The sequence below is a fragment of the Mauremys mutica genome, chromosome 15 (genome assembly GCF_020497125.1).
Source record: "Mauremys mutica isolate MM-2020 ecotype Southern chromosome 15, ASM2049712v1, whole genome shotgun sequence".
Lineage (NCBI taxonomy): Eukaryota > Metazoa > Chordata > Testudines > Geoemydidae > Mauremys > Mauremys mutica.
The window spans coordinates 7,211,901-7,236,458 of NC_059086.1; the positions used below are offsets into that span (position 1 = coordinate 7,211,901).

The 24,558-nt window shown below is 49.1% G+C and overlaps 1 protein-coding gene across 1 annotated transcript; it reads right to left on the reverse strand.

The window, feature by feature from the left end:
- Positions 1 to 9,532: 9,532 nt before the first annotated feature.
- Positions 9,533 to 10,045, reverse strand: LOC123350511 (olfactory receptor 9K2-like). The gene has a single exon (XM_044989126.1). It carries the CDS (start codon positions 10,043 to 10,045, stop codon positions 9,533 to 9,535), a length of 513 nt encoding a protein of 170 aa, XP_044845061.1.
- Positions 10,046 to 24,558: the final 14,513 nt, after the last annotated feature.

The following is a 24,558-nucleotide window of genomic DNA, read 5'->3' on the forward strand; positions in this document are numbered from 1 at the left end:
TGATTCTTTCTATCTAACTTTTATTTTTGTAACTACTTGCAATCCACAGACAGGACAGGTTTGTTTGCGGGGTTTTTTTTGCTCTCCTCTATAATCCTAAAATGACAGTGTCATGATTAGGGAGCTAGCTGACCCTCTGTCCCCTTTCTGGTCTCTGGCACCCAGCTTGTGTCCTGAGCCACTTGCCCTTCTCTGCTTTGGGGTGGAATTTGGCAACTCTCCCGCTCTTAGCCCTGCAGACTTGACTGGGTTTGAGCACCTGCGTTTTTTCCCTTGGGGAACCTGAGACGGGTGATAGTGACCAACGGGCTCCTTAAAACAAAGTGTATTTATCTAGCTAGCAGTTGGAACAAAGCTTTAGAGAAAAATCGATTTTAAAGCAATAGCCTTCATGCATATTTAGTCGCATCTAGTCTCACACCTCACTATGAGCTAAGCTATACAGGCTTTCCTCTTGATTTACAGGAAGAGAACTGACCCAAATATTATTCTCCTAGCCCACCCAGATTCCCTTGTGTCTATGGGTCTCTCCCGCCTTGGCTTCACGACTAGAAGAGTGTATTATTTTTTACCTTGGGGTAATTAGTGTGGGGGAGCTATCCCAATGTAAAAACATAGTGAAGAGAAGGCATTTTCTTTTTACCGCAAGGTCAACTAAGTGATGACAGCACTAGACTGGGGCTGCTCCTGTGGTCACATATGGTCAGCGAGAGGAATTAGAGGCAGGAAAAACCATCTTGGTCCTGACTCTCCATGGCCCTGTACCTTGTCCTTTAAGCAGCACAAAGTGGGTGTACAGTGCCACCATCCTGGTTCGGGAGCAGTTTGCATGGATGTAAATGGCTGAACAAGGTGGATTTTTTTCTTGCTATGTAGCCTAAAGTTCATCTCTTGCATCTTCTTAACCAAGGGATGCGGTTCCCCTGCTGTTTAGCTGTTCTAATGCTTGCACACACGTATCCTGTGCCCCATAGTCGTCATCTGGTCAAGTTCTTTCCTAATGTAGAGATCACCCAGGCTGGAGGGAGGGGTGCTGTCCTGACCTCGCCCACCAAACCTCAGCTCCTTAAAAGAGCAGCGTCCCAAATGTGCAGAGGCTCCTGCCGATTTGGAGAGGACAGGATGCCACGTTGCCTCAACCCACCCCTCTCCTGACAGGCTTTGAGCCCAAGGAGCAGGTTTCCTGCTCCATTCATCACCCGCATGAGAAAAGGCGGCAGTGATCTGGTCCTACATGTGCTTCCTGCGCAACAACCTGTCTGAGTCATATTACTGCTGTTGATACTCTTTGCCCGCACGGGAAAGGTCCCTGGGCCCAGAGAAAGGCATGATGGCAGCTCTGTTAAAGACCTTTGTTTGCAGGCTTCTCATCATGGCAGGGCGCTGCTGGGGAATCCTCAATCAGCCCCTGCCACTCCAGCCCCAAGCAGAGGAAATGGATTGGGGCTGGGTAAATAGCCTAGGTTTGCCAAATCACTGACTGCACCTGCCAGGTTCATTAGGCAGGAGCTATGAGGCTGGGAGGAAGTGAGTGAAGCGGGGCGGAGCTCGGCGACAGGTAGGAGCCTGCTACGCTGTTGCCCGTGTTAGGCGAAGCCACTGTAAATAGCAGGAAACTGGTGGTGGGAAACAGACACAAATAAAGAGTACAGGTGTTGCACCAGCTTGGAGTGTCCCTGAGTCCATGGGAAGCAGGGCCAATGGTCTGACTACACAGGGGCGGGCCGTGCACCCATTACATCCATGCAGGGAGTCGGGAGAGCTTTACTCTCTAAAGATAGGGAAAACCTCCGTTTTTCGGTGGTGTCCGTTGTTGGGTTTTTGTTTGTTTGACTTAGTTTGAGCCGATCAGTCCCAATGTTTGCGATAAGAAGATGACCGTTGCCTATCAAGCTGCCCTCCTAATGTAGCGAATACAAGGAGACGAAAGTCTCCTTCCAGTGTAAATGGTGCAACTCCATTGCAGCCAGTGGAGTCAAACCCATTCACACCAGCACTGCGCTTGGTTCTGCCATACGTATATTTGTGCATGTCCACAGAGGCTCACACTAGTCAATGTATGTCTCTATATGCCATCACTGTACCATCTGAGTGCTGAATGGTACTTGCCCGATCAGGGCCCACATTCACCCACAGCGCCTCGTCCTCGGCCGCCATGTTCTCTTCATGTTTCCCCATGCTGAGAGCCTTGTGACATGTGAGTTGTGATCCGCCAGTTATTTATAATCTCCTTGTGCCTGGCTGCAACTAAATTGCTGACCAGTCTTTTGTCTCATGACTGAACATGTAACCTGCAGGGAATTACTAGTCTAGATGAGAGCATGCTGGGGAAGGGCTAGCGACATCGCAGAGCATCAAATGGCTCCACTCAGAGCCAAAAGTCTTTAATAGCGACACTCTCAAAGGTAATGTGCAGCATGGTCCTCTTGGCAGGACTCAGAGACAAGATAAGCACCCGCAGCTCCCATAGAAATCAGTGGAGCTGCACACACCCGCTCCTCTGAGCAGAGCTCAGTACAGGAGTCACTGGCTGAAATTCTCCGGTCTGTTATACAGGACATTAGACTAGATGATCTAATGGTTCCTTCTGGCCTTAAAATCTACCAATCTATGGAAACCTCTTAGGGTGAAACACCATGTCACCAAAAGGCAGCTTCTCCGCTTACACCTGCTCTCTGTAGTTCACCTGGATTCTGTAAGAATTGGCTGAAGACCAACGCTAAGCTAAGAATCATAGAATCATAGAATATTAGGATTGGAAGAGATCTCAGGAGGTCATCTAGTCCAATCCCCTGCTCAAAGAATGCACCAGCTGTGAATCCCGTGAAGAAAACTAACCACAAGAGTAAATGTAATATTAAATGTAAACTGTGAAGCACACTACAACCAGGAAATACAATGTTAAGGTTAAACGATCAGTCTCAACTCTGCCTCACTGAGTGCAATGCTTTCAAAGAAGGCTCTCTTGATTTCATTGCATAGAACTTGTCAGGTATTCGAATATAATATCACAGCATGGAAATGGAAAATTTAGCTTACAGATGCACAGATTTGTGTACATGAGCTCCTAGTGCAATCCTGTGGCGAAAAGAGATCACACAACGCATGGATGTATTAGTAGGGGAATCTGAAGTAGGAAGAGGGAGGTGGTAGAAAGCAATGAGGAGAGCAGTTCTAGAATACTTGGTCTAGTTCTCATGCCCACACTTTAAGAAGGATGGTGAAAAATTAAACAGGGTTCAGAAAAGAGCTATAAGAATCTCAGTGAGACTAAAGGAACTCAATCTGCTTAGCCTATTGAAAAGAAGGTCATATTATGACTTGACTGTGGCCTCTACATGAGGAGAAGATATTTAATCTAGCAGACAATTGGTAAAACTTTGCTAAGTGCCTATGTGACTTAGGAGCCTAAATCCAATTTTCAATATGTGCGGAGTGGGCTCCTAAATTGCTTGGGTACTTTTGAAAATTTTACCCATTTTACTCATTGAAAATGGGATTTAGGTTACTAAGTCACTTAGGCACTTTTGAAAATGTTACCCCCATATGTGAATTTAAAGGACACAAGTCATGCAGAATTTCTCACGTCCCTTTGCAAACTGTCGCAATGGCTAATTATGCTCACAGTGCAAAATGTGTGTCTTACATCCTGTTTGAGCATTGCTGACTTCATCTTTCAGCCATCGGATCTTCTTATGATTTTGTCTGCTAGATTAAAAGGCCCTCTCCTATCAAATATCTTCTCCATATGTGGGTACATATAGACTGCAATCAAGTCTTTCTAAATGATCTGTCCTAGCTCATCTACAAGTTGCTGGACTGTGCAGGAATTACTGAATGAAATTCTCTGGCATGTATTAGTCAGGTCAGACTAGATGGTCACAGTGGTGCCTTCTGGCCTTAAGATCTATGTAAGGGGGTGCATTGCTGTAATATGATGATTATGTCTCAGCTGAAACATAGCAATTTTGTTTTTAGAGACCAAAACTAAGTAAGCGAATAAAGCAAAGCCTTGTGATTTTTGTAAATACATGTAAAGTATCCAATCCATAGTGAAACACACTTTTAAACTACATAATTTATACAGGAAAATATTTATTTTGTAAGCTGTATGTGCGCTGGTAGTGTACAGTAAAACAGGGTGTACATCGAACCCAGGAAAAGGCTGTCTCCTTTGTTTGCTAGTCATTTGTCAGTCTGAATAAAGAATGTTTGAGAATAATTGGTCACAATGCTTCATGCTTTACTCCTGTATGTGTGGGATGAGTCAAGTCCCTTGCCAGCCATATTCAGTGAGTGGGGAATGGGATCTGCAAACCAGGCCTAGTCAATTGCCTCTTCTTTAACAGGCCTTACAGCTGGAGCATACCACAGATCATCTCCACAGGCCAACTCCAAGCTCTCTACCGTCAGCCGGGCCTTGTCGAAAATCTTTAGGGGTGAAGTTCTGACCCTATTGAAAGTCTATGGCAGTTTTCCCTTTGATTTTAATAGGGCTAGAATTTCCTCCCATTTGTTTTCCTCTTCACCACATCATCGATCCAGCCCCGCTATGCCCTGCACTTTCTGTTAGTTTCAGCGAGATGATTTCTCTGACGCTGGTCTATTCCCAGCTCTCAGAGCTGGGATGGGGAGGTTCAATTTATTTACACTTTTGAAAGCATTAAAGCCATACAATGGGTCTGGAGGCAGACGCTGCCCTGGAGATTTGCTAACCTGAGAATGCTTCACTGTATAACCTGTCCATGGTGTTTAAAAACCTTGACTTTGTATTTCCTAATGATTTTATTGATGAAAGCAAACGTGAGCAACATTAAATGAAGGGTTTTTGTTTGTTAATTTCCTTTGTTTTTTTTTAATAGAAAGAAAATCTTTTATCTCTGTGCTGTGTAAGGGGGTGACCCCCGCTCCAGCCTGCAAGGGGTTGGAAAAACCCTGCAGAAGGCTGGGGCTGGGCAAGGTAAAACCCTGGCTGACTGGGGAAAGTGGGAAGAGGCTGCAGCTGGGGCCATGCCCCAAACTGAGCGACAGGGCCTTATAAGAAGGCCAGGGAAGCCGGAAGGATCAGTCTCTCTCTGTCTGTAGAGGGAGAAGGGCCTGGCTGCAGGGAGCTAGAGACAGGGTACCTGAGTGGAGCAGGGCTGGGGAAAGGCAGAGGAGCTGGGGAGCTCCAGCCTGGAAAGCCCCAGGCTGTGGCCTAGCACAAGGCCAACAGGTCCTGGGGGTTGCAGAGGGCAGCCCAGGGGTAGGCCAGGGCAACAGGTCCAGACCCTCCTTGCCGGTGCTGAGTGACTGAACCTGCAGCCTGCTCCAGGGCACAGGGCTAGACGATGACTGGCAGTAGCCATATACTGATGCGAGGTGGGAATAGTGGGTTGGAGGTTCCCCAAGGAGGGAAGATCCTGAGACTGAGGGGTTACTGCCAGGGGGCAGCACCCCAGCTAAAGGGGCACCGGGTCCAGGGAGGGGCACAGGGGCCAGAGGACAGGTGGATCACCGGCTTGCAGAGGGCGCTCCGGAGCTGGAATGAGCTGATTCCCCGAAGTCACCAGCAGGAGGTGCCGTGGAGGTGAGTCCGCACCTCTACAAGCTGTTTAAACAACGAAGCTCTTACTCATGCGTTGGTTCAGTCTATATTTTATTGCCATTGTTATCTTGGTGAAAATCCTCGTTTCACCACTCAGTGCTGTGCTGATCAGAGTATTGAAAGTCATTAAATTAAACTGCATGAAAACAAAACTCATTTCATGCAACTTCAGGGTCAGTGAAAGTTCTCAGCTGTAACCCTGAATGTGCAAGAAGCAGAGAAACAATATCCAAGAAAAAGAGCTGGAATTTTGCATCTTGGTTTCATCTTGGCCTTACTGAGGACAGTAGCAAACACCTGCCCTTTACGAAGGAACACAGCACCGTACCGCAGCACAAACCCCACTGAGCACAGCAGGGGCTGTCCCGGTTCTCCAGCTCTGGCCCTGTTTCATTACAAACTTCCTGTCTGTGATGATGTGCTGGTAACAAGGGGGCAACCAGCTGTCAAGGGTAGCTGTTGCCATGGCAGCCAGGGTGCTAGTCATTCTCCCCAAGTATGAAAATGAAGCGGAGGGAGGGAGAGCTGAGTGGTGGGTTCTCTCTGATGTCACAAGGCTACTGCTCAGGCAGTACCAGTGGGCAGCAACTATGTGGTGTGTATGTGTGGTTGGGGGGGGGCAGGCTTTCCCAGTGCTCCCGTTTCCCCAAATTTCCTACAGAAGCCAACAACATAACTACCCAGAATACACATTAATGATGATTCCACCCACATGATAATTAGTTGCTGAAATTTGATTCAAATCCCGCATGGCATGTTTAGAAACAAGGGTTCCAAAATAGAAGAGACCTCGTTAAACCGAAAATGTTGATGCTCTGGTGCATTTGTGGTTGTGTTAAAATTGAATACTGTGACTTTAAATGTTGGGCAGGGTTCCTGGGCGTGCTTGCATGCTGCGGAGCTCGGTAGGGCAGCCCACAATCGGGGCGTAGCAGCAGCCAGTCAGCAGGTCCCCAGTGAGTTGTGCCTCTCTGTTATAGGCAGTAGCCTGCGTTCTCTCCCTCTGATTTTTGGGTTCTTACATGTTGTTGTTCTGGCTCCTAAGAAACAAATTAGCGAGACGTTGGGAACGTCCAGCAAGAGTATTTTATATTTTCTCTAACTTGTCTGCTTGTGTGGCACAAACCATGAAAGGCACAATCTCATCCAAAATAAAATAAACTTCTCAAGCCAAATGTCCTTTTGAAACAAAAAATGGAACCATTTCATTCTGGTCAGGTTGATCCTACTGAAGCACTTCACTTTTCCTTTCCCCTTCACGGGGAGGAGCATAAATTAGGTTTCCCTACAGCCATGATTGGAATAGCGACGCAAAGCCTCACTAGAAGCCAAGCAGCTCAGAAAGAATGGGATGATCCCAATACGGTAGAACCATGTTTATCTGACCCTCCATTATCCGGTTCTCCGTATTAACCGAAGAACCAGCGCACACAGGTCCAGAAGTGGGCAATCTCTCCTATGGTCCCTAGATGGCGCTGCAGCCTGGCACGTTCCCATTCATCCGATTATCCGACGTTTTGGTTAACCAGTCTGGCCCTGGTCCCAACTCGATGGGATAAAGGGGGTTCTGCTCTCCTTGTGAGCAACCATTTGATGCAGGGGATCTGCTGCTGGTGTTATTCCTTGTGGAAAAGTACAAATTGCAAAACTGATGGGAGGGGCCTTCTGAGGTGGTAGGGAGGGGTCACGCTGTTACCTGCAATGTACACAGGCCCTGCAGCAGGGACTCACCTCGGACTGTGCATATAAACAGCTTAAAAGTGCATCACAACAGTGAAGCCATTGTCAAGATGCTATTCTGTGCAGAGGATTGTAAGACAGCCCCTGTACCTGATCTGAGGCCTGAATGCCATAGGGATATCCCACTCGGGAGCATTGAGGTGTGTGAAGAGGTCACCCTAAGTGAAAAGACAGAGGTCATGGCTGTGGTGCAGCTTCACTGGCAGGTATTATCAAGCAGGCCAGACCTGACTCACAAAAGTTGCCGAAGATGATGTCAAGGTTAGACTCAAGACTCTCAGTTTGTCAGAGCACTCTGTTTTATTAGCACAGCTCTCTGCTAATAACACCCAGATAATGTGAGCCCCCATACAAGACCCAAACAGTCTTATTTATACAGATAAAAAGGTGCAAACTAAACAAAGGGACAAAGAGAGCAAAATGCATCTCCTACTTCCTTACTAACTCCTATCGATCTAAGGCTAATACGTCACCAATATCCCTTAAGTGGAGCAATTGTTCTACCTATCACAGCATTCTTTTCATTTCTATTTAAAGGCACATCCAGCATTCTTCAATTCATTCTATTTCTTTAATATAATTCATTTCACTTGCACAATGAACACTGTGGGATCATAACCTGCACCCAGCAAAGCATCCCACAGAGCAGGTACATTGCGGCAGCAAGTTCATAAGGAGATGACAAGCCTGCTGGACAGGGAATAATTAAAGAGTCAAACAGTCCCTGGGATGAGGAGGTCGTTTTGCTGATGTTTACAGGGAGCTCCTCCCAAGTGTGGGGACAGAATGGGAGGAAGCACGAAGGGGCTTGTTTGAAGATTTAACAAGGGTGTGATGGGGGTTAGCATCATGGGCCATGTAACTACGAACAATGTGTGACCTTAGACCAGGGGTGGGCAAACCGCCCTGTCTGCAGGCACCGCCCCTGAAGCTCCCATTGGCTGTGGTTCCCAGCCAATGGAGTTGCAGGGGTGGTGCTTGGGGTATGGGCAGCGTGTGGCGCCTCCTGGCTTTCCCTGTGCACAGAAACTGGATTGGGGATGTGTTGCTGCTTCTGCGAGCCACACGGAGACATGGCACTCGTGTTTTTGTCGCTCTTATCTGGACTCTCTGCAATGGGTCACATCTTTCCTGAAAAGTGGTGCCCAGAACAGGACACGATACTCCAGTTGAGGCCTAATCAGCGCGGAGTAGAGCAGAAGAATCACTTCTTGTGTCTTGCTTACAACACTCCTTCTCTTGCCTCCATATTACAAGTGGCAAACAGAGACGAAGGGAGACTAAACCCAGGTGTTTTAAAGGTATTTAGGCCACATAAGTCCCATGGATTTCAATGGGATTTAGGAACTGAAATCCCTTTAAAAAATCGGGCCCAAAGTGCTTTGCTCAAGATCACAAAGGAAGTCTGCAGTGGAGGTGGAATTTAAACTCAGACCCCTCAAGTCTTAGGCGAGTGCGATAACCTCTGGCATCCTTCCTTTCTCCTGCGTGTGTCTAATGACGTGCTTCTGTCTATCTAACCCCATAGCAAAACGTCCGTCTGTCTAGTGTCTACCTGTCTGTACCCGAACAGAACCACCTGTCTGACTATCTAGCTATAAAAACACCTCTCTGTGTGCACCTCCCTTTATTTAATTGTACAGGGATTTCAGGTGGGGGCTGTGGGAACTGAGATAATAGTGGTGGCAAACGGAAATAATTACAGTCTGAGCATCTCCTCTTTATATCATCTGCTAAGTTAACCAACATAGTTCAGAAGGTAATGGAACAAGCAGGGGGAGGTGTCTATATTGCAGAAATCACATATCAGTGCATAAAGGAGAAGCTGTAATACAGTTACTGGACACTGTTTTTCAAGAAACATGGCGCCTTCCTTCATTATCAGGCTCAAGTTCCATTTCCATATTGTTTTCTCCTGTAAATCATATGATGATATGCAGAAATTTCTGCATAATGACTTAATGAGTGAGAACTAGCTCATATCTGCACTCCAGTATTGATCAGAAAAACCAATATTTGCATACAGCGAGGAATAATTTTCTGGTATATTGTCCTCCTCAGGGCGTCCTTCACCCCCTTGTTCCTCAGGTGGTAGATCAAGGGGTTTAGCAGGGGGATCACAAGGGTACCGGACGCGGCCACTATTTTCTCCCAGTCCACTGAGCTGCCTGATGAGGGTCGTAAATATGTAAAGATCAGGGTCCCCTATAAGAAGGAAATGACAGTCAGGTGGGAGGCGCAGGTGGAGAAGGCTTTGTGCCTTCCTGCCCTGGAGTGGATCCTCAGGATGGCAAAGATGATGTAAGTGTAGGAGATGAGGATGGTGAAAACAGTGCCTATTATTTCTATGGCTGCAAAGATGAAATGCATGAGCTTATTGATGCGAAAGTAAGAGCAGGAGGTTTCTCGGAGTGGGCGAATATCGCAGAAGAAATGATTGAGGACAGTGAGGTGGCTGAAGGACAGACTGAATTCAGTACACGTATGCACAGTGGCATTGACACAGGCGCATAGGGAAGATCCAGCCACCAGCTGGAAGCAGACTCTCTTGGACAGGATGACATAATAAAGCAGTGGGTTGCAGATGGCCACAAAGCGATCGTAGGCTGTCACAGCCAGGAGGCAAAGCTCATTGCTGGCACAGAAGGAGAAGAGGAAAAACTGAACCACACACCCAGGGAAAGAAATGTCTTTACTCGTCGCTAGGGAACTGAGCATCGCCTTGGGGGCAATCACAGAGGAGGAGACAACATCTCAGAGGGACAAGTTACTGAGGAAAAAGTACATGGAGCTGTGGAGTTGGGAGTCAACGGTAATCAGCACAATCACCCAGACATTCCCCACCAGCGTGCAGAAATAAATGGCAAAGAAGAACACAAAGAGGATGCTTTGCAGCTTTGGACTGTCAGTGATTCCCCGGAAAAGGAAGCCAGTCACTCTGGTGCAGTTTCCGGGAGCCATTTCTCCTGTCACTGTGCTCTGTGCCAAAGAAGAAGCAGAGGAGGGGATAGAAGCAATAAATCTGACGTACAGTGGAGACTCGTGTTATCTCTTAAGAGATGCCGAAACAACAGAAATTCAGTTTAGTCATAGATTCCAAAGCCCAAAGGAACCATTTTGATTATCTAGACCAGTGGGGTTTTTTCTCATTTCCGGATGAATCAAACATTTTGAATGGAGGTGGAAATTGTAGACATAATCTGTGGACCCCTAGGAATCCACGGCCCACAGGTTGAAAAGCAGTGTTCTATGGTAACAACCACCTTTGGAGGGCCCCTTAGATATAGTCTGTGGATCCCAAGGTGTTCGCAGATGATGAATTTAACCCCCCCCAATCTAGTCTAATTGCTTGTATAACACAGGTCATAATTTTTTTCCAATAGTTTTCATTGTAAATCAGAGCATGTCTTTTAAAAAATCATCCAATCTTGAATTAAAAATTGCCCGTAAACTGAGTATCCACCACGACCCTTGGTAAATCATCCCAAGAGTTAATTACCCTCCCTGTTAACAGAGGCTTTTTATAAAGAGCTGGTCAAAATTCCCACCTATCCCCTCGGAAATTTTTGAGCTTTTATGAATAAAACCCCAAATCCAAACTATTTTGGCGCTGTTCTATTTTGGCTGAAATCTGAAGTATTTTGGTTTTGAAATGGAGCAACTGAGAGATGTAGTCGAACCAACAAGACTGGCCTATAAAGGACAATGGAAGCCTGAGGAGCTTCAGCTGGACAGATCAGCATGTGGACTGCTCAGTGTTGAAGGTGTTTGAGAACAGGCCAGAGAAACACCCATTGGGATGTTTACGTGGTGTTACTTGGTCTTGCCCCAGCATGGGGAGCCTGACTTGACTCCATGAGGTCCCTTCCACCCTACATTGCTAGGACTCCCGAATAACAATATTTGTATTGATTATTATTATTTTATTTTATTTGTTGTAAAAATGCTGACATTTCCATGGAAAAGTTCAATGCAAAAGAGACTTGTTTGTTTTTGTGGGAGGAGGGGAATTTTCATCTATCTCCTAGGAATGTAGTGTTCCCACTCACTGTAGGGGGTCTGATCCAAAACAGATTGATGCCAAAGGGAGTTTTTCCATTGATTTCAGTGCGCTCTGGGTCAGGCTGTTTGTTAATCTCAGATTGAATCATCTTTCCAGCTAGCAGAGGGAGTAGCAAGGCAAGGTAACACTCAGTGTATTTGAACCTTCTGCACTCCCTAAAGGAGGAGATCACATCCCTCGATCTGCTGGCAATGCCCCTACTTATACAGCCCAAAATGCTATTAGCCTTCTTGGCAACAAGGGCACACTGCTGACTCATATCCAGCGTCTCGTCCACTGTAATCCCTAGGTCCTTTTCTGCAGAACTGCTTCCTAGCCAGTCGGTCCCTAGTCTGTAGCAGTGCATGGGATTCTTCTGTCCTAAGTGCAGGACTCTGCACTTGTCCTTGTTGAACCTCATCAGGTTTCTTTTGGCCCAATCCTCTAATTTGTCTAGGTCCCTCTGTATCCTATCCCTACCCTCCAGTGTATCTACCGCTCCTCCCAGTTTAGTGTCATCTGCAAACTTGCTGAGAGTGCAGTCCATGCCATCCTCCAGATCATTAATGAAACAACATCTATAACAAAATGGCATGACCGGTCCACTGGCCAACTCAGCCAATGCAAAATACAGTGAGAGCCACCCAACCATCTCTCTACGTGGGCTCCTACCTGAAATCTCTTTAAAGGTAAAGTTATGGAGCCAGATCCTGAGCTGTTATAAAGTGGAATAGCTGATGGACTTTTCATTCAAGCACTTTAATACTTTGAGATCATTTGGGGTTAAAGTCTTGCAAATAAAAACACGGTGAACACTATAGTTGCATGAATATTCAGTCATTTCCCTGAGATATGCATCTTTTGCACAAACTGGTCTTCTTTGGCTGCTTTTTATTACAGCTCCTAGGTTTTTTTTCTTTTCAGATTTGCCCATCTATGATTATGAACAAGATCACCAGTAACAAAGTTCTTGCATTTCTTCATGACACAAAGAAACACCAAAGATAGGAATCAAAATGTCCATATGGAAATGGAAGCATAAAGTCACACTCATCTGGAAGCCCTCTTTCCTAGTAAGGTGGCTATTTTGGTACTAGATTTCTAAAATTCTTTACCTTGTCAATGTGAAAAATTAAAACACATGTGCACACACACACACACACACGCACACAGAGACACGTTTCAATTGTCCTGTTGGGACTAATCACGTTTCACCATAATAGGAACCCATCAGAAAACATCAAGAGAAAAAAACATTATATTAAACAGACAATTGAAAAATAAAGGATTTTTTCCACCAAATGGAATATTAATATATTATTATATCCGTTATCATTTCCAAGTTTCAGAACTGCTCCTAAAACATCATGAACTCTTACCTTGTTGTAACAATGCAATATCCAGAATACTTTCAAATGCCGTGTTCCCTCCTAATTGTGATGTAATGTGGGATCAAAAAGAAATTAATTCAAGAATAATTTTCAGATAGAAAGAGCCAAAATTGCTAGTAAAGTGAAAACATCTCATCTCTAAGTGAATCCCACTAATACTGTAGCTATTTAGAGAAACTGAACTAAAAGACAATGGCAGAGAAAAAGAATTACTTTCAAAAGAAGGAGGTGAGCATTGTGGAATTTCCAAAGGCTGCTTGCTTCAAAGCAATTGACAATTGCACATGTTTTTTTTCCAAGTCAGCATTTTAGAAATGCCAACCACAAACAATGCAAAGTCGGCAATTGCAAATATAACTTTCTTCTAATGAAACTAAAAGGCCAGGTGTCACCACAGCCACCTGATCTATGGCAGGGAGGTGATTGGAGTGGTAGATTTAAGCCTCATATTAGCACTCTAGCACCTTTCCATAACTAAACCCGGAGCTAGGCTATTTATAAGAAGTCAGTTAAAACCACAAACTAGGAATAAACTCTGATAAGTTCAATAACCAGCATTCTTGTTGAAATCAATAAGATTATGTTCACACTGGTTCACTGTATATTAACTGAGGAGATATGAATGAAGAGCAAAGTTAAGCAGCGAGAGCTGAATTAAAACTATGGGTGAGACCCTCATGACTGCTTTGGTTTCTTGCACAGCCGAAAACTGGAGTTCTGCAGTGGGGAAGCAGAGGCAGCAAGTGAGTTTGGAAAAGCTTCCACCTCCAAAGGAAAGGACCCCAATGAATACTAAGTAAAACATCTCCCTCTCTCCCATGCTCATATGCAGTATCTTATCATCCTGTACAACCTACGGCTAGAAATCTCTATAATTTACCGTGAGTGAGTGGAGACAGTGGGAGGACCAGCCTGTCCTTCTCAGAAGATAGTTCTTTAGCAGAGTCATAAAGCAGCTTCCTCGAGAATACCCACTGATCTCCACCTAAAGAGCCACAGTGAATTGCAAGTCAAACAGCATCAAGAAAGATGGTTCCCTTGGAAGCTAGGTGGGTCCAGATGTTCCTGTTCCTTCTCCTGCTTCAAACTAAGAAGAAAACTCAACTATGCAAGAGAGATTTCATTCCATTATCGGAGTGTATCCACCCCGAACCCATGAGACCTTCCATGGGGACAGAAAATGGTATACTGGGGAAGCCCATTCCATACTGTAACGTCTTTTTTCACAATCTTCTCTCTCCAGGGCTGTCGACTGGGAATATTTCACCAGCACAAAACCCACTCTGGGAAATTTTAAATGAAGATGTTTGATATTCGAATAAATGAAGCACATTTTTAGGGAAAAAAAGAAAAAACCCTCCATTAAACAAGATTCTTTGAAACCAAGGGGTAATTTTAAACAGACTATTTTCATCTGGATTTGCACAGCGTATGAAATCTTTTAACTCAGTACAGTACAATGGACCAGACACTCGGTTGGTATAAATCACCGTAGCTCTGCTGATGCTGATGGATCCGTAACAACTGATGCCAGGTGACCAGGGGCGGCTCTAGGCACCGGCAAAACAAGCTGCTGCCTAGGGCGGCAAAATATAGGGGGCGGCAAAAGGCTGGGGCTGGGGCCCCAGCTCATCCTGCCGCTGCGAGCCGAGGAGCGGCCCGTCCCCTGCAGCCAGGCGGGGCCGCGCTACCGGCTCCGCTTGGGGGGGCCCCTTACCGGTAGCGCGGCCCCGCTTGTTCCCCGGGTCCTAAACAGCCCGGCAGCAGCTTGGCTGGGGGGGGGGCGGGGCTGAGCTCCGCCCCGCTCAGAGCTGCGTGGTCAGGGGGCGGGGCCGCAAGCTCCGGGCCGAGCGGAGGCAGCTGAGCTCAGCCTGGAGCTTGCGGCCCCGCCCCCTCCCCACGCGGCTCTGAGCCGGGAAGAGCTCAGCCCCCTCCGGAGCCATGCGGCTGCCGCGCGGTGAGCCGGGGGTAAGCAGCCTGGGGTAAGCAGCCGGGGCGGGGGTGGCTAAGGGGCAGGGAGTCCCGGGGGCAGGGAGGGGGCACAGGTTCTGTGGGGGGGGGCGATCAGGGGCCAGGGAAGGGGGGTTGGATTGGGGGGGGTCTCAGGGAGGTGTTTGTCAGGCACCCCCTGACCCCATTACCCCCCAGGCCCAGCCCTGACCCCCAGCTCCAAGCCCAGCCCCTAGGACCTGGGCACCCCCCCGGCCCCATCCCCCTCACAGCCCTGACCCCCAGCTCCAAGCCCAGCCCCTAGGACCTGGGCACCCCCACAGCCCCATCCCCCTCACAGCCCTGACCCCCAGCTCTGAGCCCAGCCCCTCTGATCCAGACACCCCCCTGACCCCATTCCCCCCACAGCCCTGACTCCCAGCTCCGAGCCCAGCCCCTCTGATCTGGTCACCCCCCTGACCCCATTCCCCCCACAGCCCTGACCCCCAGCTCTGAGCCCAGCCCCTCTGAGCTGGGCACCCCCTGTCCCCATTCCCCCCACAGCCCTGACCCCCAGCTCCGAGCCCAGCCCCTCTGATCCAGACACCCCCCTCACCCCATTCCCCCCACAGCCCTGACCCCCAGCTCCGAGCCCAGCCCCTCTGATCCAGACACCCCTCTGACCCCATTCCCCCCACAGCCCTGACCCCCAGCTCTGAGCCCAGCCCCTCTGAGCTGGGCACCCCCGACCCCATCCCCCACGGCCCTGACCCCATCCCCCACTGCCCTGACCCCCAGCTCTGAGCCCAGCCCCTCTGAGCTGGGCACCCCCGACCCCATCCCCCCCTGCCCTGATCCCCAGCTCTGAGCCCAGCCCCTCTGATCCAGACACCCCCCTCACCCCATTCCCCTCATAGCCCTGACCCACAGCTCCGAGCCCAGCCCCTCTGATCCAGACACCTCCCTGACCCCATTCCCCCCACAGCCCTGACCCCTAGCTCTGAGCCTAGCCCCTCTGATCCGGACACCCCCGACCCCATCCCCCACTGCCCTGACCCCCAGCTCTGAGCCCAGCTGCTCTGAGGTGGGCACCCTCCGGCTCCATCCCCCCACCCCAGACCCCCCGCTCTGAGGCGAGCCCCTCTGAGCCAGACAACCTCCGACCCCATCTCCTCACAGTCCTGAGCCCAGCCCCTGTGAGCCGGGCACCCCCCAGAGCCCAGCTCCCCACCCAGCCCTGGGCAACAGCAGCACCACCTCCAGGCAGTGACAGCCCATTGGCACCAACCATCACCATCACCCAGCAACAGCCCATTTTGTAATTGCAAATGTATACAGACCAGTAAAGCATTTAATGTTTTTAAATAATGTATTTGGTGTATTTTCAAATTATTACAAATTAATTTTCACTAGTTATTTTTTACATTTCCAAATACATGTTACTATAGTATTGCAACTTTTTTTTATGGAAGGGGCCCCCAAAATTGCTTTGCCCTGAATCCTCTGGGCGGCCCTACCCAGTGTGTGTGAGGAGCTGGGGAGGGAGGGAAACGGGGTCCCCTGGAGCCGAGCCCGGGCTGCAATGGTGGCGAGGGGCTCCTGGAGTGTGTGAGGAGGTGAGCGGCCGACTGGGTTCGTCAGTGCTGAGCAGGTAGCCCCGCAGCCGGAGATCCTCGCCTTCCCTCCTGCCAGGGCTGGGCCAGGGCACCGTGAGGCTGAAGAGCAGCAGGTCCAGGGGGCTCTCCAGGTCTTTGGCCGCCAGCATGTCGAGGGTGAGGGCGGTGAGCATGAACTGATCCACCTTGGCCACCAGCAGTGCTGCAAAGCCCAGGGAGGGGGCCATGTTCTTTGCGCCACCCCGTAGCCGTGCTGCCACCTGGAAGTACTCCCGCTCCGTGCTGCCCAGCAGCTCCACCCGCATGGGGACAGAGTCGCAGCTGGGCCAGGGCTCGGCTGCAGTGTGCTGGTAGCGGATCCCACATTTGGCGGGGAGGCCAGTGCTGGGGCAACAGGGGGTGTGAGTGGGAGGTACTGGTGGGCGGGGGGGGCTCATGCCTGGGGGCGGGGGGGGGCAGCCAAAAAAATTTTTGCTTGGGGCGGCAAAAAACCTAGAGCCGGCCCTGCAGGTGACGATCTATCTTGATAGTCCCAAACTCTGACATGCAGCATTCAGGATAGTTTAGGCAGTTGGTCCCATTTCACTGCAAGTTATTTTGTGAGAGACAATGAAGACAACATCTTGGGGTCAAAAGCATCAGCACTTCGAGAACAGAAAAACAATCTTTTCTCTTGGTAGACAGAATGGATTTTGGAGATCTCCTTCAGTATTAGAACTGAAAGAAAAATAGACCACTCACCTTAGTCTTTTCCCTGTAATGTTGAAACTTGTTGCAAGATAGAGATCTCTTTCTTGAACTCAAATGGATTGTGTAATGGGAGGTGGGGCTTATTTGTTCTGCCAACGTGAGAAAACAGAATTCATAGAATATTAGGGTTTGAAGGGACCTCAAGAGGTCATCTGGTCCAACCTGCTAGTCAAAGCAGGACCAATCCCCAGATAGAGTTTTGCCCCAAACAGTCCCCTCAAAGATTGAGCTTACAATGCAGCGCTTAACAGGCCAATGCTCAAACCACTAAGCTATCCCTCCTGAATCTTAGATCATGCACAGGCAGGGTGTGTGTGTCATTATAATACCAGTTGCGTCTCCTGGCAGCAGGAGGTAGTGAGACACCAATACATGGTCTTCAAATATTGTTCAAGTTCGTAGACATATTGATGCTTCTCTTTGTCTTTCCGTCTGTTTCATGCAGTTCATGTATCTGAAAATCCCCCCTAGCAAAAAGCACGTCCAATCACAAATACACTTAGAGGAGCACGGCAAGATTTTAATCAATATCTGCCAGGATTAGAGCTGTGAAGACGGTTTCTTTCAGAGCAGCAGGACTAGACGTCTGGATGTCGCACAGCCAAAGGGCAAGGCGCATTCTGCTGCTCAGCGCTGAGCACGAAGGAACACTGGAAGCAGCAGCATGAGAGGGTCCAGGACTCCAGTTAAAAAGTCAGGAAATGCACCTGCATGTGCCCGTCCCATTCAGATCTCAATTGGGCGCTGTCAAGGGCCTTCAGCAAAGAGCCTGTTATGCCACATGCCATTTAGCTGAGCCCTGGCGGGATCCTTATCAGGCAGGATAACTAGGGTGATGCTGCAGCTGGAAAGAGGGAAGATGCTGCCAATGTCCCTAAAGGCCAGGATATGACCTCACATTAGATCAGGAGGACCAGTTTGGAGAAGATAGTAGTGAAAACTTTGGAGAGGGGGATGTGCCTGGTCAGAGACTGGAAGTCCAGGTGGTTATTGCAACTCTCTAACCCCTCCCTCCCATTGTTTTCTAGAGAAATTGTCCTTTCAACACTGGACAATGATCCCACACTTTCACAGGCCTTGGGTGGCAGGCCAGTCCTCGCCCACAGACAACCTGCCAACCTGAAGCATATTCTCACCAGTAACTGCACACCGCACCATAGTAACTCTAACTCAGGATCCAATCCATGCAACAAACCTCGATGCCAACTCTGCCCACATATCTACACCAGCGACACCATCACAGGACCTAACCAGATCAGCCACACCATCACCGGTTCATTCACCTGCACGTCCACCAATGTAATATATGCCATCATATGCTAGCAATGCCCCTCTGCTATGTACATCGGCCAAACTGGACAGTCTCTAAGGAAAAGGATAAATGGATACAAATCAGATATTAGGAATGGCAATATACAAAAACCTGTAGGAGAACACTTCAACCTCCCTGGCCACACAATAGCAGATCTTAAGGTGGCCGTCCTGCAGCAAAAAAACTTCAGAACCAGACTTCAAAGAGAAACTGCTGAGCTCCAGTTCATCTGCAAATTTGACACCATCAGCTCAGGATTAAACAAAGACTGTGAATGGCTTGCCAACTACAGAACCAGTTTCTTCTCCCTTGGTTTTCACTCAACTGCTAGAACAGGGCCTCATCCTCCCTGATTGAACTAACCTCGTTATCTCTAGCTTGCTTCTTGCTTGCATATATAAACCTGCCCCTGGAAATTTCCACTACTTGCATCCGAAGAAGTGGGTATTCACCCACGAAAGCTCATGCTGCAAAACGTCTGTTAGTCTATAAGGCCTGGTCTACACTAGGACTTTAAATCGAATTTAGCAGTGTTAATTCGAACTAACCGCTCAACCGTCCACACCAGGAAGCCATTTAATTCGAACTAGAGGGCTCTTTAGTTCGAATTCGGTACTCCACCCCGACAGGTGGAGTAACGCTAAATTCGACATGGCTAGCTCGAATTAGGCTAGGTGTGGATGCAAATCGAACTTAGTAGCTCCGGGAGCTATCCCACAGTGCACCACTCTGTTGACGCTCTGGACAGCAGTCCGAGCTTGGATTCTCTGACCAGCCACACAGGAAATGACCCGGGAAAATTTGAATTCCTTTTCCTGTCTGGGCACTTTGAATCTGATGTCCTGGCTGGACATCGGGGCGAGCTCCGCAGCACCTGCAACGATGCAGAGCTCTCCAGCAGAGGAGTCCGGCCAATCCAAGAATAGAAAGAGGTCCCCAGCATGGACAGACCGGGAAGTCCTGGATCTGATCGGTGTGTGGGGCAAGGAGTCTGTGCTGTCGGAGCTGCGCTCCAACAAGCGGAATGCAAAGACCTTCGAGAAGGTCTCCAAAGCAATGATAGAGAAAGGATACAGCCGGGATGCAATGCAGTGCCGCGTGAAAATCAAGGACCTGAGACAAGGCTACCAAAAAGTCAGAGCGGCAAACGGACGCTCCGGAGCCCAGCCCCAGACATGCTGCTTCTACGAGGCACTGCATGCCATTGTAGGTGGGTCTGCCACCACTGCCCCACCAGTGACCGTGGTCTCAGTGGATGGCATAGTGAACCTGGACAGTTCCTCCTCGATGTTCGCCGATGGGGAAGATGAGGAAGGGTCTGTGGAGGACGGCGCAGGCGACAGCGAACACAATACCGCTTTCCCTGACAGCCAGGATCTCTTCTTCACCCTCACAGAGATCCCCTACCAACCCTCCCCGGCCGTTAACCCGGAGTCTGAATCAGGGGAAGGATCAGGCGGTAAGTGCTATAAACATGTAAACATTTATTTTTTATAAAACAGGTATAAAAAATAGAAATACTATATATAAAATTTTCAATGAAAAACTATATGAAAAGTAGGTCCACACATATAGGGATTGAACAATAATCCTCCAGGGACAATTCAACAAAGGTCTCATAGAGGTCCTCGAAAAGCCTCCGCAGGAGGTTCCTGGGGAGAGGTGCCTTGTTGGGTGCTCCGTGGAAGCACACTCTTCCGCGCCAGGACATCCTTATGTAGATGGGAATCATCGCCTCTACAAGCATGGCCGCATATGGTCCTGGTCTCTGCAGGGCTTCCCTTAGCATCCGCTCTTTGTGACTCCGAGGGACCCGCATCAGGGTGATCTCGTTCATGAAATGCTGCATCTAATTAGGGCAATTAGTGTATTGTTACTGTTGTGAATGGTTGACTTTTACTTTGCATAACAATGACCCTCGCTTAACAGCCACGTGTTGTAGGCCACATAGGAAAAGCATACATTGATCTTTCCCGTGCACTGGCGGGAGTGGCTGGAAAAGGGTCAGAGTATATGATTTCCAGATTGCCTTTAGCGGGAGGGCACAGCTATCCATTAACTGATAAGCAGAATGTACTGTAAGGCTTACCAGGACTGTCTGCTAGACGGATTCAGCTGTCTCTCCCCACTTGTCCGCTCTCCTGTGCAATGCCGCAGCCAATGAGAGCGTATTCCAAAATCTCGAACTTGTCCTGAGATCTCGTGAGACTTGTTGCCCTGTATGGTCTTGTTCAGAGAAACTGACTAGACTGTGTTCACTGTTCGCAAACATGTATCTGTTCAAGGAAATCACTTACTTTTCCCATCACACAGCTTCGGCTCTTTCCCGGACTGCCCCGGCATCCCCCTCGCAGAGGCTGGCGCAGATTAGGCGGCGAAAGAAAAAGACTAGGGACGAGATGTTCGCGGAACTGATGGCCTGCTCCAGAGCCGAGGCGGCAGAGCAGAGACAGTGGAGGGAGAGCCTATGTCAACAGCATCGCACACACATCGAACGGGAGGATAGGTGGCGGCAGGAAGACCAGCAGGCGACTCAAACGCTGCTTGGGCTAATGAGGGAGCAAACGGACACGCTCCGGCGCCTTGTTGATGTTCTGCAGGACCGCAGGCAGGAGGACAGAGCCCCCCTGCAGTGTATCTGCAACCGCCCTCCCCCGCCAAGAAGTCCTGCCCCCCCCCTCACCCAAAAGTACAAGACGGAGGGGCGGTAGGGGCCGTGAGAACTGTCATTGCACCACTGCATAGCGCTAATGTACCACACACCTCTCACGCTATAAATTTGTAGAAGTGCTTCCCTTACAGGCTCACCCAGTCCCAAATCCAAGTTTCATCCCCCCACTGTGTATTAGATTATTAAAAGCTGTTTGCTGTTATTCACTGTTTCGGTCACGTCTTTCATGTCAGAGGATTTTTTTGTGTATGCGGGGGGAGGGGATTTATAATTGCACGGTATAGCCTACATTACCAGGGTACAGACTTGGGGGCATGATCAACTGCAGGGCACACACACACTGCAGTCAGTAGGCACCAGGGTCACTCTGTGTGGTGTATGCTGTCCCGGGTCATTCTGTGATGTGTATGCTTGTCCAGGGTCCTAGCGCCTGCCACCCCCTTAATGTTAAGGCAGGCTGCCCTTACCATGCACTTCCACCGTAGCAACGAGCCTCTCCGCTGCCCTGAGCCCCAACAAGAGCCCTCATCCACGGACAGATACTCACCCTTCCCCCACACCCCTCACCCCTTCCTACGCCCAAACCCGCAGCCCACTGCCGTCATCCAAACCCCTATCCAAAGAAGGCACCACTCGCCCCTTCCTGCAAACCCGCCCCTTCCTGCAAACCCACCCCTTCATGCACAACCACTTGCAACCGTCCCCCACCCCAGAGACCTATGTAGGAGCAGGAGGATGTCATTCCTCTATGGAACAAGCGGTCTGTACATCAGTGCACACCGTGCCCAGCACAGTATGTGTCCATGTTTCAACACCTGAACAGAAATGCAAAGTAAAACAAAGATTTATTAATAATGAGTGTAACAATTAATTTGCTTTAAAACGTGCTTTGGAAGTGGGGGAAACTTGGAGAACGGGGTATGTAACCACAGATCGAAATCGACACATACAGACACAGGCCCAGGGTCAGTTTCTCTTGAAAGCAAGTGGAGAGTCATAGGTTACCCTGCTCTCCGAGGAAACTTGCTTTCAAAGCCTCCCGGATACACAGCGCTTCCCGCTGGGATATTCTCTCGGCACGGGTGTCTGGCTGAGCGTAAACTGCAGCCGGGGTGTATGGGGTGTTCAGGGAGGGGTAGCACCTCTGGTGTAGGGGCATGTCGTGTCCCTTCAGGGCAGCTCGTCCACCTTTGGTCCCCACCTGTCACTCAGCTCTCACCTGTGGCTCCTAGTAGCTGTAGCATGCGCAGCGGCCACACCCCGGGCAACAGCTTCGACAGGCTGGCTAAACCAGGCTGAGGGTAGCCGTTGGGCTTAGACCTCCGGTGAGATGGGGCCTTGTCTATCCCGAGCATGTGAAGACAGACTCCGGCGGATTGAGCGGATGAGACCTTTTGGAATAAGACCAACGGTCATGAAGGCGGTTTCTGCAAGTGACGTGGTACGCTAAGAGCACGGCAAGACGCGAAAGACGCCCTGGTCAACCACTGCGCCCAGCCCATCTCCAACCGTCTCGACTTTTGTCCTGCCATTGGAGCAAGATGGAATCTGGGAAGAGAGAGTGAGGCTGACTATGCGCACCTCTCCCTCACTTTAATCCAATTCACGCGCAAGTCTTGACATCCCTCCAATTCCCGTAAACTTTAAAGTCCTGTGGCGATGGGCGAGCGACGAAGCAGCAGGTGTGGATACACTGGAAGCTGTAGCCGTGGACCTGCACACAGGCGGCTCAGGTCTAATGGTCGTCTTCTTGCTGACCGAAGCAACAGCTGGATTCGGCGTCTACCTGAGTGACTGAGCAGCCCTCTTTAGGACTGCACTGCTCACCTCCATAGTAAGAGGAAGGGGCTAGAAAAGGTGCCCTAAACATTGTTTGCTTCATAGAACCCTGGCCAGCTTACCGCGGCTGGAGGGGATCCCATCTTATGCGGTCGAATAACAAAATGTCAAGCAATAAAACGCAAGGTGACACCACTTATTATTGGTACATGGAATGTACGCACGCTTTTAGACAACCCCTCAGCAGATCGACCAGAAAGAAGAACAGCCCTGGTCGCCAGGGAGCTCGCAAGATTTAACATCGATATTGCGGCCCTGTGTGAAACTCGTCTAGCCAACGAAGGTCAGCTCACAGAAACAGGAGGTGGTTACACATTCTTCTGGTGTGGACGTAGCAGTGACGAACGTCGTGAATCTGGAGTTGGCTTTGCGGTTAAGAATCATCTTGTCCGCAAACTTGCCAGTCTTCCCAAGGGCGTGAACGATCGACTCATGACACTGCAACTTCCACTACCGAGAGGAAAGCGAGTTATACTAATCAGCGCTTACGCACCCACAATGACAAATCCGGATGAAGTAAAGGACAAGTTTTATGAAGATCTCGATGCCCTACTTTCATCCGTGAAGCGCACCGACAGGCTGATTCTACTTGGCGATTTTAATGCGAGAGTAGGATCCGATCACTCTGCCTGGGATGGCGTCATTGGAAAAAATGGAATCGGCAAATGCAACAGCAATGGCCTACTACTATTGAAGACATGTGCGGCTCATGATCTGATCATCACCAATACCATCTTCCGCCTGCCCACTCGCAAAAAGACGTCCTGGATGCACCCACGTTCCAAGCACTGGCATCTCATTGATTATGTCATCGTGCGGAGGAAAGACAGACAGGATGTAAGGGTGACTAAGGCCATGCCGAGTGCTGACTGTTGGACTGATCATAGACTTATCATCTCTAAATTAAGCCTTCACATCAAGCCAAAGAGATGTCCGCAGGGAAATAAAGCTGTGATGAAAAAGATCAACGTCAGTAAACTGAGGAACACCAACACAGCAGCTTCACTAGTAGAAGATCTCGACAACCAACTCTCAGAGCTGCAATTAGAGGAAAACGTTGAGAGGAACTGGGAACGCTTCCGAAATATTGTGCACTTTTCTGCACTAAAGGTTCTTGGACCCTCACACAGGAAACAGCAGGACTGGTTTGATGAAAACGATGAAGAGATCAAGGCTTTACTTGCTGAAAAGCACCGCCTTCACCGTGCTCATCAGAATGACCCGTCGTCAACAGCTAAGAAAAATGCCTTCAACAACATTCGCAGGACCGTACAGAGCAAGCTTCGTAAGATGCAGGACTCCTGGTTGAGTGCCAAAGCAGATGAAATCCAGAAGTTTGCTGATAGAAACGATGCCAAACGGTTCTACGAAGCCCTTAGATCCTTGTACGGACCTCGGCCTTCAGGGAGTTCCCCTCTACTGGACTTAGATGGCGTAACTCTCATTACTGAGAAGACTCTGATCTTACAGCGTTGGGCTGAGCATTTCCAATCCGTACTGAACCGCCCATCTTCCATCAATAATGAGGCGATTGATAGAATGCCCCAGGCGGATATTAATTACAGCCTGGACGTTCCACCATCAGAGACTGAAATCCTACAGGCCATCAGTCAGCTGTCTAGTGGCAAGGCCTCAGGATCTGATGCGATTCCAGCGGAAATCTATAAGGATGGTGGTGCAA

Excerpts from the sequence above, each read along its gene's own strand:
- LOC123350511 (XM_044989126.1), bottom strand. The coding sequence starts at position 10,045 with ATGCTCAGTTCCCTAGCGACGAGTAAAGACATTTCTTTCCCTGGGTGT.